Source organism: Poecilia reticulata, chromosome 2, assembly GCF_904066995.2.
Source record: "Poecilia reticulata chromosome 2, P_reticulata-male-v2, whole genome shotgun sequence".
NCBI lineage: Eukaryota > Metazoa > Chordata > Actinopteri > Cyprinodontiformes > Poeciliidae > Poecilia > Poecilia reticulata.
In genome coordinates, this window is record NC_088831.1 from 35,163,789 (window position 1) to 35,182,191 (window position 18,403).

Below are 18,403 nucleotides of genomic sequence, written 5' to 3' on the forward strand. Positions count from 1 at the left end.
TCGTCAAAGCAAGCTGGGACAACAAGCAGCCAAACATCTCAAAACAACAGGAACCAAATATTTACTCTCAAGATGACATGCAATAAGGTATTATTGTGCTCACAGATCATCATGTGGCTGCTGTTGAGACTAAATATGACAGGAAGAAGGAAGAGGTGATATAATATACCTCTGCCAGCACTGCAGCTCAAGATCTACCTCAACCGCATCATGCAACAGAGCAAATAAGTGGAATATCATCAGAAAGCATACATGTTCATGTGTGTGTGGTCATATTATGTAAGAAGAGGCTTGTGGTTGGTATTTGTATTTTTTTTGTCTAAACTTTACAAAATAATCGATGTGCCCCAAGATATTTTTGTTTCAAACTTGATTTTTGGGAAGAAGCATGTTGAATATAATGCAATTTGTGCTCTTTGAGTGAAAAAACATGGCTTTTCAAAATAAAATGCATCTCTGAATACGAGTGTAAATCAAACCTTTGTAACACATTTATTGTAATGTCACAAAAACATTATGTTGGGCATATCAAACACCACAAGTTTGAACAAAAATACATTTCTATGTAAACTTAATTTGAAAACAAATGAATAAATGTGACTTTGAGCACCTAAGTATCTTTTACTCCCTCAGCTTTTGTGTAATTCTAAGAAAAGCTGAGCTGTTCTTTCAACACTAATCAAAAATGACCTGAGGCACTTAAAGTCTTTGCTACATAGGAAACATGCAAAATGCAGCAGCATGAGGCACACTTTGTGGTTTGAGGTTTTCAGTCATGACATAGAACTAAGTCAGAGTTCAAGTGTGTCACTGGTACGGTGGTTGCACCATTGTGTCGGCTTGGATGAACCAAGATTGGTGAAAGCGGTGGCGAGAGGAAAAGTCAGTATTGTCCTCAGTCAGTTGTTTGGTTTTGAGGCCGATTCCGGAGAGAGACGGCGTCACCACCATCTCCTCCCGGGGAGATCCTCTCTTCCTGGAAGATAGGAAAATGAGAATTTAAAACTTGAAAATGTTTTGAAGAAAGGAATAACTAAATTCACTGACAACTTAAGTGTGAATTAACATTTTCTGAAATACTGCTCCCTCTTGCACTCCCTGTAAAGATGTTTAAAAAGCCACAAAATAAGCAGTTATTTAGAGACATGCTAAGCCCGAGACCTCAGTCTTTGCTGTGGTTCTCCTGCAGTGAGGTTTTGAGATTTTTACCATCCTTCTCCCTGAGGGAGCTGGAAAATAAACTTGGATCACTGTCAACCCTTGTTTGTCACAGCTCTGGTAGTTTTAACATTTTTTAATTAATGCTCTGACTGTAAATATGGGCAACTTTAAATAGTAGTTTGAGGTTTCTTTTTTTTCAGTCCGTTAGGCAGCGATGAGCTGCTCTCTCATTGCAACAAAGAAGTCAGCTCTGGACGTCCCTCTTCACCTATCTGGATACTTTGAACTCACTCCCAGATATTCCTCTCCCAGTCTGTTTTGACCTCCCAAATTTTGTCCTTCCATGAGAGTTCCCCTCTATCTCTTTTTCTACAAATAATCATTTGAAAGTCAACAGTAAAACCATACAATACCTGCATAGGTGACCAAGAATTGACTTCAGCCATCTGAAAAAGCTGAACTGAGCTGCAATACCTGTAAATAAATCAAAGTAGGAATGGTTCAACTTTGCCTTGAGGGAAATAACTCGGTTATAAGATTTTACTGAACTTCAAAGTGTTTTAGAAAACTACAGTCACAGCTCTGAGACGAGCAGATTTTTCATCATCCACCTGTGAGACAAAATCTTGACACTGGAGCTTGAAAATGTGTGGAGTCAGTTAGCCAACACGTGTTGCACCGCACAGACAGATACAGCTTTTGGAGAAATCCTAAGCCACAACAGCTGCAAAGCTGCTGCAAGGAGAGACTGCAAGGGAAGCCTAAAAACAGAGGCTGTAGCCATAGATAAATATTAACTGAACATGGAGGAACCATTTTAAGTGCATCCAGTTTTCCCTCAAGTTAAATATGTAAGAGATTTGAACATTACAAAATGTTCTAATTTTAAGCAACATATTGATAACTGACCTTTTTATACTCATAAGTAAAAATATATATTAAAGTAAACAAAAGGACTCATTTGAAATCCCATTGGCTAAATCTGTTGACACCCTTAGTGAAAAAGATTTGAAAAACAACTGACTTTAATTGCAATAGCATAATCTCTGATTTTAGACAAGTCTAAATGATGTACCGATACATTTGTTCGATAAGGAAAAAGAATCATATGGTAGAAAAAGATATCTTTCTCCATCCTTTGAATTAAATGTAATCAAGACATATTTTAATTTATACTTTATTTTTTTTCAACTGATGAGAGTTTATAGGAACTTCTAAAATATGACCTTCAGTTTCCCCGTTCAACGAAACGGGGAAATTAAATACTGAAGTCTCAAAAGATTTCTATACAAGATTACCGCTGAAATAAAAATATTAATTTTGTTCAGGCTGATTCCATGTCTTAACTAGTCGTGCATACAGACTAGCGTCACAGAGTCACACACAAATATGAAGCGTTTCCTCAGATAAATGAGCTTACAGACATTACCTGTAGGTAAACCAGGACTTGTTTTCCCGATGTAGAAGAAGAGCAGCAATGCAACCAGGATGTTGGCTAAAGCATAAGCCCACTGAATGATAAACATAATCAATATGGAACTCATTGCCTGCAAAAGAAAATGTTCAGATTAATCATCATTAAATGCAAAGTCATCTGAAAACAGATTATGAGAACAGGAAAACTGTAATTAGCTGCATGTGTTGTGTAATTTACCCCAATGAGGGCAATCCAGTGGTTACATAACTTTGTGTAGAAGGCATCACGCATGGGTTGAATTTCAAAGTGTTGCTGCTCTGGTTTTTCTTCATTACCTGAAAGATTATAGGTCAGTACAAACAGGACAAGGTCACTTCTGTGTTAACACTTGGTCTCAGTGAATTACGCACCTGCATCGTAAAGATGAGTCTCTGCAGGCGAATCTTGCGGTGCGTCACCCGTCCTAATGTGATATTTGACTTCAGGTTGATCTCCAGCCCTGAACTCCTCATCTCCACTTTGCCCTTCGTTTCCCTCCTCGAGTGGAGCTGAGCTCTGCTCCCCTCCGTTTTCATTTGAGAACATGTTGCTGTTCAAATCCAGACCAAAGCTGTGCATCAGTCTCTGCTTAGTGGCGGCTTTCCTACTCTGAGATCCGCTGCACAGATCCTGCCTCAGAGTCATCTTCTCTGGTTCAGGATTAGGTTTGGAGACAGGTGGGAAGATCTGGTCCATATCCCTATTGAACTCCAACAGAGTCCCTTTTCCCTGCGGACTTCCGCCTCCGCTCCCATAGTTGGGGGGAGAGGATTCAATCAGAGGCCTAGAGCTTTGCTTGGTCGACTTGCGCCTGCTTCTCCTTCCTGAAATGCAGGTCTGTCTCTTCTGTTTCGTTTGAAGCTGGAAGGTCATGGCCACACAAAAGTAGGAGTAGTCAACGAAGCTGTAGGTGAGCATGAAGTTGATGGTGACAATTGGTGCTAGCACATTGACCCGACCAATGAAAATGAATGCCAAGGTCAGCATGCTGGTTAGACAAATGGCCGCCACAGGGGTCCGGTTTGGGCCTTTCTGCCAACAGGACAAAAATTACACAACATGGTTAGCAATGCTATACTCGACACCCAATCATTTAAAAATCTAGAATGGGTTACATGGGTGTGTAAGTAGCAGTTTTAATAAAGCCACTACTTAACTTTCCTACCCTGAACAATAGAGCTTAGAGAATAAAACTGATTCTCTTATGAGCTGGTTAGCAAAAAACAAAGCAGGCTAAAGCTGTCCATTGGTGAACAAGCCAACTGATATAGAAACACAAGCATTTCAGTATATATATCAAGTATCATCTGAAGATACTTGCTTTCTATCATTTTAATGTCAACAGCCATACATTTTTGTTGCCGTTTTTATATATCTGGGCTTTAAGTTAAAGAAAACAAGTCTACACTTTTTAAGATTTTGTCACTCATTCTTGATTTTCTAAATAAAAAAAAGGTGACATTTATCAATGCAAAACAAATGACTAACAGAAAATTGATAAATGCAATAAAAGTTTACTTCTAATGGAATGTGGCTTCAATATGACATGAATTTATACATAATGAAATTCTTTTTGTGTTTTAGGTTTTAAATAATCTTCTGGGTTTTTTTTTCCTTTCTTTCTTTCAAGTTTATAATGGCAAATTTATAACTGGATTAAAATGTCACAGTTACAATCAATTATTGTTTACTCTATGCACTTTTGCTAAAAAAAGCAATGCATGGCTTTAATCTCAAATTACTTGGTTTTGCCTTTTTCCTTGGCCAACATGACACCTTTGTAATCAAAGTGAAGCCTCCATTTTGTAGCAACAGTTCCATTAATATGCCCCAAACACATTTAAATAAACATAAAAATAACCAATTTATTGATGTCTATCTAAATATGGGTTTTACTTCCACTTTAACTTTCAAAGAAAGTGCCACAGAGCTGCCTCCTTCTGCAGGTCTGAATCTGTCACCAAACGGCAACCTCTTCAACTTCGTCTTGTTGCACAGTTACAGGACTGTTATGCGCCTGGCGGGCCTCCAGAGCACACAGCAGAGCAGGGCCCTGCCCGTCGCCCTTCCTGCGTTTGTTCTGAGGCTTTGATTTGGGCCAAGATGTCTCAGGCCTAATTCCAGCCTGCTGAGAGAGGTCGAGCAGCGCTGCCATACAGGGAAGCCTGGGGTCAAAAAGGTCACGTCGACAACGTGACTGTCCACCAAGTGTGCAGCAGCAGCATGTTGTAACGCTGCTCTGCTGAGGTCAGTTCACTCACTTCTACTGTATGGAGCCCAAACTATAATTAGGCAGCTCAGAAACTGTTTCCTGCCGAGTCTGAGCACCACACCCCCTATACATGCAGGCTACACACTTAACAGGTTACAATATGCCATTCGCTGCAGGTAACACAGTCAATCTGTATGTTGACAGATTCATTTCAATATATGTGAAGCTCCAATGATGTTAACTTCCTGCACACATGACTTGAAGCTTTAGTGATTTCATGCTTTTATTTCTTCAGTAGACGACTGCAACTAGAAATCAACCCATTATAGCCATTTTCACTGTCACTGTGTGTATAGTTCATTTTCGCAATGGATTGCCTTCCAAGTTGAGTTCACAGCTCTTAATGAATTTTGCAATGAAGTTCATAATTTACTTCCAGTCGGGGTGAAGGCAATGTGTACATGATCACTCTGAGAAGTAATAAGAAATTTTGGGCTTTTTGGTGTTAAATAAATAAGCTATGGCTACATGTTGAAATTTGAGATCTTGGAAATAGGTCTACTTTCCTTTAAATCCTTACTTTCTGTGGCAGAATTACTGCACAAAGCATCTTTCTTTAACAATTATCATGAGATATACTGACAGGGTGCTTGTCTTCAGACTGAACTGCAGCTTTAATCAAGATGAAAATTAGTTTTGGAGAACTGAAGAAGCATGTTGAATGAGAGGCGAGACATCCTAACAGAATGAGCCCATGTGTTTTTTTGTTTTTTTTACCTTTGGATAAATCTTTTGCATACACTTAAACGTCAATTGTAGACTGAAGTAAAAGCTCCAACAGTACACAGCGATAATAAAATAATCTCAAGCTTTGTCATGCTGATTGAAGGTCATTCCCTCAACCTTCTAACCACCCACCCCTCTTGCTAGGAAGGTCAGTGAGGGGATGACCCTCTCTTCGGCGATGCACTGGAGGATCCTGGGCGCTCCATACAAGCCACCCATGCAGGAAGCCAGGGAGGAGATGTAAAGTCCCAGCAGAAAGAGGAAACCCACCAAGGAGACCTGGAGGAAGACGGAAAACAAACACAGGGTGAAAAGGATGAGGTGGGGTTGAGATCTCATGAAAGCTACGCCCAAGTCAGTTCCGCTGCAGTCGGCCCTTTGCAAAAACAATGAGCACTAATCACTGATGGAGAAGTCAAGGACTTCTGCACTTGATTCAAGTAAAATTATACTTATATAATTTTTTTCCAATTGAGAAGGTTACATATGTGTTTCCAGACAGTCATATTTTACAATAAAAATGTTTGCATGCCGTCATGCACAAAATTCTATGTATTTTATGGGAATTTTGCATGACAGACCACCACAAAATACCACTGGACAGTAAAATGTGAGGAAAATGATTAATGGTTTTGAAACAGCTTCACCAATAACAATATACAAAGTGTGATGTGAATTTATACAACCTCCCTGAATCAATGATTTCTCGACCAAACTACTGCTGCAGATTCAGCTGCAAGTTATTTGTGAGCCTTCAAGGAGCAGAGGCTGAACAGTTTTATTTACACTGCGAATAAATTACACAAATGGAATGAAATTCAGAGAATGCTGTGCTAGTTTGTGAGTTAGCTGGGTGTCACAACTTCTATGGGTTCTTTGACGCCTCCAGTTGAGAGATACCAGTGGAAAAAAAAAAAAAGAAAGAAAAAAAAAATCACTGGCAATACAGAAAATGGTCAAATATGAATATTTTCCCCATCGTAGAATTGGAATAAGTTTTTCAAAAAACTCCAAGCATTTCTAAAGTACACACCGGAGGAGGCTGAACCAACCACAGCATATCAACAAAGTGAGCCATGGTGGGAAACCCCCTAACCATGCCTCCTCAGCTGGGAGGCCTGTGTTACATGGCTGGATGGAAACAGAGAGGAGTTTACCTTCTCTGCTATCAAGAAGTCATAGCGGAGAGCTTCTCTGGTGCAAATGGCCCCCAGGAGGAAGACAAAGACCAGATACAGGAACCACCTGCAGGTCACAGACAGTACACCACACCAAATTATAAACAACAGCTCCTCTCCCTATTAATACAAAAAGTCAGACAGAATAATGTCACTATATATCTGATAGGCTCGTGCCAGGAATGTAGGTTTGCTTGTTCTCTCCACTGAAACAGGAAAGATTTGACCTTTCACAGAAACACCACAGCAGGCAGGGAAAGTAACATATGTGGTTTCGTAAATTTCCCTTGTGGACAACAATTGCCATCATCCTGTTAATGTACAAGCATGTCTTTATAAATTGGAATATCATTGTAAAACACATTTATTTTATGAATTCAACTTAAAATGTGCCTCTCACAACGTCATTACACACACAGTCATTTTCAAGTATTAGTTTCAGTTCATTTTGGATGTATTAAAGCATCAAGGTAGAATATTGGCCATCAACCAGAGCTAGTCTTGAGGAGTTAAGGAAGTCCAGGATGCTTTAATGTGGACCTTCAGATAATCTAAAATGTTTCTCATCCTCCTCTAGATAACACTATATGGATTCTCTGTGGAGTTTGGCTCAGGCAGGTTTACTGGCTAATCAAGCAATGTGAGACCACCAACAGATACCGGTACTTATAACAGTGATGGGAGGTATCAGATCCTGCTGCAAAAGTGAAATCGTCATCTCCATGACGATTTCCCTAAGCTTGTCAGTATAGGGAAGCATGAAGCACGAACATTTCCTGGTAGACAGCTGCTCTGACCTTTCACCTGATAAAGCACAGCGGACCAACACCAGCAGATGAGACGGCTGCCCAGAACATCACTGTTTTTGAAGCTTCACACAAAAGTTCAATCAACTTGAATTCTGTGCCTCTCCACTCTTCCGCCAGGTTCTGACAGGCTTTACAAAAGAAATGCAGAATCTACTTTCTTATGAAATTAGGACTTTGTCTGAGGTCCAGAAATTATTTTACACAAACAACTCATCAGCTGAAGTTCACGGCTTGGAGGTTTTAGCTGTTTTAGCTAAGTCAAAACATTTCTGCATTAAAACATTTGCTCATCTCATGTAATTTAGGATTTCCATAAGCTTTAAATCTAAATCAGCAAAATGAATACAAACACCTGAAATACATCACCCTGTGCGTCATCAACATGAACTATACCATGTTTAAACGATATTCTAACTTGTGTGGATACACCTGGACAGCTAAAGTATTGTGTTTTTGTGTGTCTTATTTTTTCGGGAGAGTGAACTCGGCTGCTGCCGTACGAAGTAAAAACAGCTGCTAGGGTTCCCACGGGGATGTTGTGCTCTGGCCGCTGCAGGTCTGAGCTCATGTTGAATCCTGCCATGACCCCTAAGCATGAACACACACAGTCAGTCACCAAAAAACTCATGAAAAATGTTAGAGTCATGGAGTGTGTAGCTAAAAAACAAACAAACAAACAAACAAACAAACAAACAAACAAACAGGGAGTAGAGTTGTTGACATACTTCGTGTGATAAATGAATCTTGTTATCTAACAGGAGGCAGGAAGGGTGGGAGAGCACGCACCTGTAGCAGCAGGGAAGAAGACCCCAAATACTGTGAAGAAGTTTTCTCCTGGGCTATAATCTGGTATGATGTTACTACTGAGAAGCTTGGCTGAGTAACCCACGAAGCCATGCTCTGAAAGAAACAAAAGGCACAACTAAAGATGCTTGAAAGTATTCTCTTGTTTGCACAAAAAAAAAAAAGTTTTTCAAATGTATTTATTAAGACTGAGAACCATGTGCATACTTCATCAGGATAAAAAAATTATCTTGAGTGGTGAGAGGAGAATAATAATGAGCTTGAGGTGTCTCAAGATTGAACTGCAATAGAGAGTCTGTGGAATATGCTGCAGAAATATGTCAGATTTCATAGAGGCCCACCCTGCAGCTTACAGGACTCAAAGGATCTGCTGCTTACAGACTGGTGCCAGATACCACAGCACATCTTCAGGGGTCTAGTGAACCCCAGTGGAAAGGCTGTTTTGGTTACACACAAGAGAGAGCAAATACACAAACACATTTTAGTCATATTTCCCCCAAAGCTTAAACTATTAGTTTGTAAGTCAGTTCGAGAATAAATGAGTAACCAAGACCCAAAGGAAGACCTGAAAAGACTGCAAAAAATGTTTCTCAGATCTGGCCTATAATGAAACATATGCTTTTTGGAAATCAATTTCAAGTGTCCCAGACTTCTGTATTCCATAACAGAGTCTTTAAAGTATTTTTATGTTTTTTTATTTCTACAATGTGCCCTTGGAAATCATGCTCATTAACAAAATTTTGAATATATAGACTTATGCAACATTATAAATGATTTATCTGGGGGGTACCAAAACTACCTAACCAAACCTGTGTCAAAAAAATGAATTCCCAATCACGTTAAAGAATATCTGTGACGACTACACACATACACACACACACATATATACATACATTATATATATATATATATATATATATATATATATATATATATAATTTTTTTTTTTTTTTAAATATTTTTTATATATTTTTTCAAAAGTCTGAGTTTAGTCACACTAGTAAAAACAAGGCTTGACTAAATCATCAACACTTTGACTGAATTAAAATCATTCCACAAAGAAGAGTGGGCCAAAGTTTCCCCACAGCTTTATATGAAACTTATTACCAATTATTACCAATGCTTGATGCCAATTAATAGGTTTAGGGACAATTTGTTTTTCACATAGGATTATCTTTGAAACATTGAAAAGGTGACAAAAAGACAAAGACATATTTAGGAAAGCCAACTCCTTCACAAAATGGTAAATTGATGAGGAAAAGTGTTTAACTTGGGAAATGTATTTATCTCATGTTATGTATCCTAAGTTAGGATTAGAACTAAAATAGACAAACCATACTTGCTGCTCTATTTACTTTCCTTCATTAAACAAATACAGTATATGTAAACATATAAACGTTACCATCTCTTTGATGAATATCGTATTTGATGTTGCAAAAAGAAAGGTTCATCATATCGAATAGATGACTTCAAAGATTTTGCTTTGCAACTGCACAGTCTGCACAGACGCCATTTGGTCAAATGTGAGTGAATGGATCAGGAGTGGTCAAAACAAATGGCAACAGCAGGTAGTGCAGCCCTTTCCAGGCAGAGGGGGTCAGTTCAGTCTGGACTGGTCTGTCAAAGGTGTGACTGAAGGTCATTCTGCGCTGGTGGGGGCCCGCTAAAACCCCACAGCCTGGAGAACCTGCCTGCATTACAAAACCGGACATTTCCCCCCTTTGGTTATCTTGCGATGGGAAAGAATGTGTTCTCTCAGATTAATGACATGTTTATCCTAAAGGAAGTCGCCACCCTTTTCAGAAGCTTAGCAGCTTCCAAGTTTTGGAAAAAGAATCAAAGTTAGCGAGAAAGGGAGTGAGCGTGCTTTTTCTCCTTTTTTCTTTAGGAAATACCTTTGTTTTAGGGACTCGGGATTCCGATGAGATGTATTTAAACTCTTGCTCACTCTGTGCCCCACTGAGATCACCATGTCTAAGCAATCAGGACCTAACAAATCCACTGCGTCTGTGTCCACAACAAGAGCTCCCCACCCATATTACAACATCCTACTCCAACATCCAAGAGAGTTTGACGGCGCCTGCTCTGACTACTGAACTCTGTTTGAAAGGGTGTTCACATGTTCAAATTCTATCACCTAAAACTTGGAAAGCTTATACACAGTGCCAGGCGAGGTGTCTGTTGGAAAACTTGCTCTGTTTTATTTAACTCTAAAGGATATCGGAGGAAAATTAAGAATCGCAACAGCTTGTAGAGGATGACAACTCAAAATTCAGTGGCTTGGGAAATTAAAATGTTGCTTCAAATCAATATAAAAAGAATATTTAAGACAGAAATGTCAGTCTTCTGAAAAGTGTGTCCATTTCCAAGCACTCAATACCCGGTTGGGCTTCCTTTTGCAGGAACTGCAGCATCAAAGCAGGTCAATCAAGCTATGACATCATGAATTTCTAATATTTATGTTTTTCAAATGTTAAAATTTTCTTCAAGACTTAATTTTGGGCTTTTATTGTCCATCATTCATGATCATAAAAATTGCAAGAAAGGAAAGCTTGATATCTTTCACTCCACCTGTCACGAATCGCTTTCTGAAAAAAGAGGTACAAATACTTTTTCACAATATTGATTTTTTTTTTTTTAGATAAACCTGAGTTATATTACCTTGATAAAAACTTGACATAGATAACAGATGGGTAAAGAGAGACAGTGCCTTTGCTTTTTTATATATTTGAAGTTATCAGCCATATTTTGATGTCAAATCTAATAAGAAAGTTCCACTTTTTCTGTAACAAGCATATGTGTGGGGTTCTTCACCGAGCGCAGCATTCCTCGGATGCACACTGGAATGCGTAGTCGGATTACATGAGCATCCGAGGCCTCTCCCTCTGCTGAACTGACCTCCTACTCTCCCACCCTAACAAGTACGGACTGCGCTGAGCACACAGCAGGCTGTGATTTTACCAAGGTGGAGCAGATCCCAGAGGGGCGACTGAAAACCATATATTACAGTATGGACCACAAAACAATAATGGGAAAAAAAAATAAAATAAATGTGGCGGTCCCTGGAGTGAGAAGACCCTTTAGATCTCTGTGCTGTCCATCTCCGTTTCTCATCTTCCAAAAATGTGGGTGAGTCTGGTTAACACCCTAAACCCCAGACCCAAGGAGCCCATTACGGCTTCCTGCTCTGTAGGGAGAAAAGGCTTCAGCTGGGACAGGGTGAGGCGTGCTGAGCTGTAATTCATCTCTGGATCACAGTCAGAGGAGTTTGTGGTTGAGAAGATTGGTCACAGAGACAATACACTGGCAGCTTTATTGACTAAATTCTAGTCATTTACTGTACTTAAAGAGGGAAATGGATTCCCCCTCAATCTTTTATATGAAAAAATAATTATAAGCCCACACAGTTCAGAGAGATTGCATGTTCAACTCCACCTGTTTAGTCTGACTTTGTAAATGACAAAGTTTTGATGGAGTGTAATAAACAACAGCATTAAATTTGGCTTCTATCAGATAGTGAAAATATAAAGAGTCAAACATTTTCCTAGCTTGAAAAATACATTAAATCAATACTCTAGATCCAACTGAAACAGCCAACAGTTTAGTATTTGTTCCTATTTAGCACATCTTTGTAAAGGAAAAGAAAACTTATTCATGGTTTTAAACTTTCTTACCAATAAATCACTAAAATTAAAGAATGTGGCATGTTTTTCTTTTAAGCCTCCTTCCAATACAACTAAATTCCCTGAGAAGTAATCCAATTAATACATAGAACCGACCCTGACATGCCACCTTGACCAAATTATGACCACTGGGAAACTAGGCGGTGGCAGCAATATGACAGGAAAATTGTGCAGACGTGATGACAAAAACTGCAACAAAAAAAAACAAAAAAAAACTGACTGAACAAAGATTCACACAGGATGGCAAGTCAAGAACAGCAGTGCATGAAGCAGGAAAAATCTGAAGGAACAATTAAGAGGCTGCAAAAGACTTGAATCCTTAAATATGCAACCAGAGTTACAGTGAAATGGTTAGATCAAAGCATGCTGATGTGTGAGAATGCTGTTGTCAGAGCCCTGATCTAAGTCCAACATTGTAACTGTAGCAAGAATTAAACTTTGTTAAACATAGACACTCGTGAGTTACTCTGACTGAGCTGAGCAATTTGCAAAGAGCTTCAGGCAAATAGTTCCGGCTCAAAATGTGCGACGCTAGAATAGATATCCCAAAAGATCCGTCCCATTTATCTGCAATAAATGGCATCAAATACGAAATGCATGTCACCGTTTTTAAATGTTCTTTTGTTTCTAAAAACATTTTAGAAACCATGTTTTATTCTATTTCCACTTCACAATTATGTGCTTCTTTCTGTTGGTCTGTAATTTAATCCGCCCATAAAATAGTGAAGCGTGGCAAAATGCTTAAGGTGCTGGGATTCTTTTGCAAACCACCAAGTTCTTTATATCATGTCAGAAGCTGAAAATACTGAGAAGCTACATTTAGTTTAATTTAATTAAAATGTGAAATATTTGCTTAGCACAAAATTTGGTTTGCATAAACTGCCTCCTGTTATAGTGGCTGCCTATGAAGTTTTTTTTTTTTTTTTCTGCAACTGCCTTAATGGGAGAACTTGCCAAGCGGACATGTTATCAAACCATGACCACATCATTTCGCCGGTGGCTCCACTTCCTCTAGGATGTGCTCCAGCGTTCACTGAGTTTAAACTAATCTGGGCCGTTTCACTTTGTTAGGGGACCTGTTGGTCCTCTGCCAATAATGAAATCATCATCACTACACACAAAGCAGCATTTTAATTGGAACAACCTGGAGTAGGAGTTGTGGCTGGTTCTCCCACTGTTCTTCACAGCTGCAATGTGGTCTCTGCTACTCGTGTTATAAAACAAACGAAAGGGTCAAGAGGTCACCGATAGCAGACTTAGGCTTTAATGGGATAATAAAAAGGAGTTTTGCACAGACTGACATCTACTGACTATGTATTGTCATAAATTCGTGTTTAGGTGGGAGGGGGAGTGTTCTTCAGTTACTGTTTTGAATTTTGGAGCAGTTTTCTCTTCCCACTGCAAAGGAAGTTGATAACCACTGAGAACAGGAAATGTAGGGTAGGACTTCCTGCAGGCCAACAAAAGGAAACAATCTAGTCAACCAAAGAAAACTCCTAACATCATAGTCTCAACGTTACTAAAAAATAAAGAAATAAAAAAAGACAACTTTACGTTGTTCTTGGCAGAAGCAGGACAAAGTAGTTTATAAATAAATAATAATTAAAAAAAACATTTCAATGGGACACAATCAGCTGCAAAAAATAACATTGGAGCACCACCTACTGGCCTGAAAACACCATATAAATCAGGACTTGCATTGCAAAACTGAATGAAACAAATGTTTCTATCATTTGGGGGGAGTTCTCCTACAGGGCAAATAATAAAAATAAAAAACTAACTAACTTAATTTAAGATAACTTAAATTAGTTTAAGTTTTAACAACCACTAACAATTCACCAGATTGATGTCTATGATTGATGTCATCTATTTAACTTAATGAGTCTGTTCCTACAGCGTGTAAAATTTTAAAAGCCGAATGAGACTGTAATTTATTTAATCTAGAAATGCTCTGAAAAACAGCACATTTCACACAAAGTGTTTCTTGGCTTTGCATTCTGTTTGTTTTATATATTTACAGCTATCAACACGGATGAGTTGATTCTCATCAGTTACTTCAATCACATAATAAAAAAAACAAGCAAAGTCAAAGATATTACAGCAGCAGGGGGTAACAGAGAAACTCAAAGAAATTCATATTTGTGAAGTGGAAGGGAAAGAATAAATGTTTTTTTATTTTACATATGCAAAAAGAAGCAAAATCACAGAATGGATTCTGACAGAGATTCTGAGCTGCTTCACAACTGGACTAGGAACACGTAAATGTTCTTAGGTCTAATGAATTTCACCGCATCTCTCGCTGAATGTTTAGTAATCATCCTGCTGGAAGATGAACCTTTGAGACTTTTGCCATCATAGTTAAGCATTTCCTCCAGGATCTTCCTGCATCTATGCATCCCCTCTGCCCAGCTGCGTTTTCCCCCCTCATTTCATTTTAAAAACAATAACTTTTTTTTACATTTTTTTTTTTAACAGTCACAACCACTGAGCCGTACCTGGATCGAGGTGTGTGTAGGTGCCAATAACGAAGTCCAGAGTGGAGACTGCCAACACAGCCAGCAGCAGCAGCTGCAGTCTGACGATCCACTTCACACCTGCCAGGTTGATCCCAAGCAACGCTAGGAGGACAGCTGCCGACATGCAGCGCACCGCCCACTGGCTCTGCAGACCCAGAAGCTCTGCCACGGACTCGGAGAAGCCCGTGAGGTACATGGCGCCGGCAACACACTGCGGAGAAGAAGGCGGCGGGAGAGCAGTCACCCCGAAGAATCTTCAAGTTGCATTAAAGGACGGAGTTGCAGTTTGAACTCACCTGTCCAAAGACGTACAGGAGGCCAACAGTACCCCCGATTCGGCCTCCCAACACATTGGAGATCATGGAGTAGACTCCTCCGCTCCCTACCCCACAGTGCTCGCCCACTCCGATCCCTGACATTACTGTCACTAAGGCAACCAAAACCACCACGGAGACGAGGAGCAACCCCAGCAGCACGCCAGTGTTACCCTGATGATGTAGTTAGACATTACAACATACAGCATGCCTGTCATTTTGCACTAAAATGTTTTATTCAACGTTTTTTGTTTTTTCTTTCTTTCAATTTTCAACATTGTTTGCAAAGTTACATCGAATTTAGCAATAACTGATTGCTTGCAAATTGCATATTGGAATTTGTCAGCAGAAATGCAACTGGCATTAGAATGAAAGAAAAAGTTCATTCTGTATTTCTCTATTCCTTAGCTTGATATTATATCTCTGCAGCTCTTACAGGAAATACTGCAAGCAGGACATGGTGAGCAGGTGCTGAGCCGTCACTCATGCTTAGCAACAAAGTTTCCCCTTTACACATAAACAGCCGTATCATTTCTGTCTGATAAGAGGCATGTCATTCTCAATGAGAAACATCATTTTCTAGCTAGGAAACTACATCTGAGCTGTCAGACAAGATCAACAAGCATGTAGGCGTCTTTGCGGCTGCTATAATAGCCAAACAAATGTAAACAGTAATCTTTGCGTTGTCAACTGTAATATCTCTTGGCAAAGTGGCAAATATTGTTACAAAACACTTCCTTGCTTGCCAGCTGCTTTTAAACATGCTGAGATAGTTAAATCAAGATATCCAGTCTACATAAAGTCCTATATGTTGACAGCCTTCTATGTTCAAGAATTTGTAAAGGATTGTTTTTTTTTTAATCAGCATTTATTTACACAGATTTAAAGCTCACCATGTTGATGTAGTGATTTTTTAAAGGTGTTTTATTCATTTCTGTTAAAATGTTCACTCAAGGTCCTAATAAATCTAACAGCAACCTTCAGCACAGTTGAACACAACATTCTCTTGCTTGGAGTGTTTTGTTGGTCTAAAGGTGTTGTCTATCTCTGGATATACTCAGGAATACTTCTCTTCATTAGTACCCATTTTTGTGCTGTACCCCAAGGGTCTATTTTTGGTCCTACTCTGTTGTAAAAGGGGGTGTGATGTAAAATTACCTTTTTTGAGCCTTATGATATAATGCTGTTCCCTCATCAAAACCAGACCTGGGCAAATGCAGGGATGCTTTCATCACCTCAAGGTTGGATTACTGTCATTCTCTTTTCTTCGGCCTTGAACAATTACAACTCTTCTTCAGACGAAGGACGCTTTTTTTCTTGCTTTCAACTACCTTACAACTCCCTTCGGTCAGCATTGTTTTTTTAAAACTGCTGTAGAAATACAGTTTTCATCTTGATATGCTGCAGCCGTTGCACACTTACCACCAGGTATCCGGTGCGCAGAAACAGAACTACCCCAAAGATATTGATCATGCAGGTGGTGAAAACGCCATCCCAGGTCCCAAAAAGCACCGGCTCCCACACAAACAGCTTGATCCTCCACCACGGCTGGCTAGGCTGGTGGAAACGCTGCACATTAAGGACAGTTAAGTTATGAAGGTTTGGAGATGTCCAACTCCCAAAGCATTTGATTTGAAAACTGACCCCCTCTTCTGGTTTTCAGATTTTAACTGAAATCCATCCGTAAAACCACAAACACCAAATTTTACTGTAATGCCTAGCAAAACTTTAACACCACTTGAACTTGTTCGCAATTTTGCATGTTAAAACAACAAAACTTCAATGTATCTTGTTCTGATCTCTGTGACAGACCAACACAAAACTGTAGCGGCAAAGTACATCGTTTTCAAACTTTATTTTGTGAAAAAGGTATGACATGGATTTGTAGCCATGTATGACTGCAAACCTATTGGGAAGAGGCTGTAGGTAGACAGGTTGGCCAACGAAAGCAGTCAAGAGGCCCATATCATGAAGTTCAATGGGTATTCTTATTCTTAAAATATTAAGCTGATAAAAAATATAATACCTGTGCATCTTCATGAAACAGATCGTGAACATGTGTGTTTGTGTTGGTGTCAGCAGATCCCCCCTTCAGCAGCTCGGTCCCATCGCCCGCCTGGCCCCAGGTGTGCACATGCCAACCGACTGGCAGGGCCTCCGTCTCCATAGCCACCTGAAAAGGTCCTTGACTCACATGAAACGTAGGCCTTGTGTTTTTCGCTTGTTTTCTTGTCTCATCCAAACATATGCATATCTGAAGCCAGTCTGCGTGGAAGCTGACAGGAGGCAACCGGCGCCGCCGCCTTTCCCTGTAAAACAGCAACAGGTGCAGCAGGAGGTCACCCGGATACAGCGGGGTGTGCTCCGACGCCGCGGCGCCAACATTCGACAGAGTCTCGGTTTTTACCTGAAACTCAGCGAAGAGCAACAGTTTTTTTTCTGTTTTGTTACAGTCCGAAAATTTACCGAGCTTTAAATCGAAGCTTTAACATTATGATACAGGTAAAAATGGCAATGTTCTCACAAAAACTTAAATTTAAAATATTTGCATAAGCAACGACAAATGCGAAAAGTAAAACCCTAATCGGGTTCGTATTTGTTTAGCTTGAGTGTTAAACGTAAACTTTAACCTAATTTTGTAGTTTTATATATTTTGAAATCTCTTGTAAATTCCTCATTGTGTTCAATATAGCTATTACCTTTCACATTTCCATTCGTTTACTCGAAAAAAAAAAGGAAAAGATCCAAATTAAAATCCTGAACGATAAATCCAGCCAGCAGAGTGGGAACGTGTGAAAACGTCAGCAGGTGAACTATCTTCATGCCTCTGCTTACCTTTCCAGGGTGTGTTGGAAGCTTCTAGGATCCTGTGTTAGTCTTGGCAAGAAGCCCGGATGTACAAGGTTGACTAATGATTAAAGCTCGAAAAGCCCGAACATTGCATTTATTTAAAGGTATTAGTCGTGTATTCTCAAAGAAATGTGTGACAGCAAAAATTAAGCTTGGATTTATAAATGTGCTAAATACATTTCTTAAAAAGCAAAGTGTTTGGCGACTGAGAATGCATTATGCTCACATGTAGCTCAAAGGTTTACATGCAGCCATAGAATAAAGATAAGAACTTCTGAAAGTGGAATTTTATTTTATTTTTTTAAATAGTGCTTACTTACTTTCATACACTTAAATATGTTTTATCAGTTGCTTTATGTGATGTCAACATTTTTGTAGGTTATTTAAGTTAAACATTAAACTAAGGAGCAAAACAAAATGCTGTTCTCATTTATTTCAGTTGATATCTAAAGTGACTTTGGGTTTACAGAGAAGTATGGCTATAGCTTTAACATACCCTTAATTTTTTTGTGGCATAAAAGAAGCCAACAACCAAATCTTAAATTAAATACAATTTTTTACCCACCAGAAAGGGATTCTAAAGTTAAGAATGAGACAACCTAGCCTGCAAGCAGTTTGGATTGTCCGTAAGTCC

At 39.3% G+C, this 18,403-nt stretch overlaps 1 protein-coding gene across 3 annotated transcripts; it reads right to left on the reverse strand.

Moving 5' to 3' along the window:
- Positions 1-467: 467 nt before the first annotated feature.
- slc12a8 (solute carrier family 12 member 8) lies at positions 468-17,781 on the reverse strand. Of its 3 annotated transcripts, none has more exons than XM_081604493.1 (14): positions 17,755-17,781; positions 16,946-17,228; positions 16,342-16,488; positions 14,902-15,093; positions 14,585-14,816; positions 8,389-8,502; positions 8,103-8,190; positions 6,773-6,860; positions 5,748-5,894; positions 2,989-3,649; positions 2,816-2,913; positions 2,591-2,708; positions 1,575-1,635; positions 468-976 (listed from the first exon to the last, which is right to left on the reverse strand). In XM_081604493.1, exons 2-14 carry the CDS (start codon positions 17,084-17,086, stop codon positions 808-810), a joined length of 2,256 nt encoding a protein of 751 aa, XP_081460619.1. In that variant the 5' UTR covers positions 17,087-17,228; positions 17,755-17,781; the 3' UTR covers positions 468-807. The 3 variants fall into 3 exon arrangements, with proteins under 3 accessions (XP_081460619.1, XP_081460618.1, XP_008402015.2); XM_081604492.1 differs by lacking the exon at positions 17,755-17,781 and adding an exon at positions 17,619-17,752 and having other exon boundaries at positions 17,114-17,228; XM_008403793.3 differs by lacking the exon at positions 17,755-17,781 and adding an exon at positions 17,619-17,752.
- Positions 17,782-18,403: the final 622 nt, after the last annotated feature.

Bases quoted from the DNA above. Each gene is read 5' to 3' on its own strand.
- slc12a8 (XM_081604493.1), bottom strand. From the start codon at position 17,086: ATGGAGACGGAGGCCCTGCCAGTCGGTTGGCATGTGCACACCTGGGGC. The intron at 3,650-5,747 runs GTGGGTGGTTAG...TCCTGTTGGCAG, and splicing joins TGACCTTCCTAGCAAGAGGG to AAAGGCCCAAACCGGACCCC. The intron at 2,709-2,815 runs GTAAATTACACA...TTTCTTTTGCAG, and splicing joins ACTGGATTGCCCTCATTGGG to GCAATGAGTTCCATATTGAT.